The 2108-nt window shown below is 37.9% G+C and overlaps 1 protein-coding gene across 1 annotated transcript; it reads right to left on the bottom strand.

The window, feature by feature from the left end:
- Nucleotides 1-147: 147 nt before the first annotated feature.
- LOC108381151 (uncharacterized) lies at nucleotides 148-580 on the bottom strand (the record flags this gene model as incomplete). The annotated part of the gene is made up of 1 exon (XM_017637565.1): nucleotides 148-580. A coding segment is annotated over exon 1 (433 nt), but the record flags the coding sequence as incomplete, so codon positions are not given.
- Nucleotides 581-2108: the final 1528 nt, after the last annotated feature.

Below are 2108 nucleotides of genomic sequence, written 5' to 3'. Positions count from 1 at the left end.
GTGGTCCTTCTCTAACCTCTAAGATTTTATCGGCTAGGAGCGCCACTTTTTCCAAAGGTTCTGTGCTGATTGAAATTATGGTCCGAACGTCAGTTGGGAGCCGACTGATCCAGATTGATCGTAGCATAGCGTCGTTCATCGCGTTACCTGCCAGAATTTGCATCTCCCTGAGGAGTTGTGACGGACGCATGTCGCCGAGCTCCAGCTCTTGTAGCAATTTTTTTATTCGTCGTTGTTCGGACTCTCCGAATCGCTCTAAAATGCGTGTTTTCAACGTCTCATACATGTCGGTAGTTGGGGGGTTTAAGATGATATCGCTGATTTGCGCCAGCACGTTGCTCTCGATGGCGGCAATCACGGTGTGGTATTTCGTTGCATCGTGTCTGATGCGTGCGGCTATGAAGCGAGACTCGACTTGAGCTAACCACAAGTTTGGATTTGCGTGCCAGAATGGGGGTAGCTTTACGGAGATGTTGGCAATTTCCTCGTTTGCACCTAATTCGCGGCTGAGTGCGGTTGGAGGTGTGACTGCCATTTGCGGATGTTCTTCTGCCTTGCTATCCTCGTTGTGCGACTCCATCTGCTGCAGTTTTTGGTTCTTTGTCGGGGTCACCAATTATATAGCGCGTGGGCTCACACTTTTATTAATATTTACTAGAGAAAACGAATATTATGATCGCAGATACTTAAAAACTAAAACTCCTTTTTTATCTTCACGTGACGACGTTTTTTCAGAAAACTTTTCTTGACCAAGAAGAAGCAGGAACGGAAATCGAATGTCACATTCTCTTGACAGATGTTGCTGATTTTTTGACATGTAGCGACGCAGCGTTGCCACAGTACAATTTTTATTTGAAAATATTTTTTGCCTTATTTAAGGCTGAATGTGTGTACAAATGTATGCATAATTATATTTTTTATGCACATCCCCTGGCGATCAAAATAGTGCATGGTGATTTTTCAAATATCTACAATATTTTTCAAGTTCGTTGTCTTATCGTTACTTAAGAAAGTAATGAGGATTACTACAGTAAATAGTAAGGATTAGATTCGAGCCATTAACAGTAGTAAGGGATTTTGTTTTGTTGCAGAGGACCATCGATATGTACATACTGAGGCAGTATTTACCTACATATGTATGTATGTACATTAGGGTGGTCCAAAAAAAAGCATGTGAAAAGTAAAGTCGGAATTTTTATGCTCTCACCCTCTAAGATGGTTCTATGCCGAAAAAAATATACCCTTATTTTTTTTATTTTGAAATCAACCTCTAAATGGTCGCTCAAAGCGCTTAAAGTTTTCCATGTATTTTATATCGGGGAAAAAACAAGTTTTCGAAGAAATGGTATCGAATAGTTAAAAATCAAAATTTTTCTACGAGAAAACCCGTTTATCTGCAGGAGATTCCCAGTAATAATACCAAATTTTTTATTTAACCATTTTTCTTTGCAAACTATAATTTATAGGTCAGACAAAAACCCCAAAAAATGCAGTGGGGTGGGCGACCAATAAAAGATCGGTAGTATTAAAAAATGGTTAAATAAACAACTGGGTATTATTATTGAAAGTCTCCTGTAGAGAACCAGAGTTTTCCGATCGAAAAATATTAACTTTCAAGAATTCTACGAATAAATTAATTTTTCCCATATACAAATATATGGAAAACTTTGAGCGCTTTGAGCGGCCCCTAAAAATTTCTTGATTTTATAATAAAAAAATAGAGGTATACTTTTTTCGATATAGAACAATCCTATTGGGTGAGAGCATTACAATTCCCCCACTTTACTGTTTTTGGACCACCCTAATGTACATTACATTTGTCATATCATGAGTTCAGAAATAGTAAAAAAAACAGTCAGTCAAGCGATAACCTTCCGTACAACTTTAATCGGAGTTATCAAGAAACTAGAAACGTCCATCGAAATATAACGAAAAATAATTATCAATATGCACATAAATATGTACATAAATCTTATATGTGTAGTACATAGCTATTCAAATCTGAGTTACTTACTACTAACCCAGTTAGCAAAATTGCCAGACATCTGTTAGATCTCCGTCGGCAAAAATGTTTGCAATCAAGCCGATACGTCGCGGGAAATTCTGAT

Source organism: Rhagoletis zephyria, unplaced genomic scaffold (genome assembly GCF_001687245.7).
Source record: "Rhagoletis zephyria isolate East Lansing unplaced genomic scaffold, Rhagoletis_zephyria_1.1 Rzeph_scaffold_21568, whole genome shotgun sequence".
NCBI classification, from domain to species: Eukaryota; Metazoa; Arthropoda; class Insecta; order Diptera; family Tephritidae; genus Rhagoletis; species Rhagoletis zephyria.
Note: the sequence above shows the minus strand (reverse complement) of the source record. Positions and strands in the feature narration are given on the sequence as shown.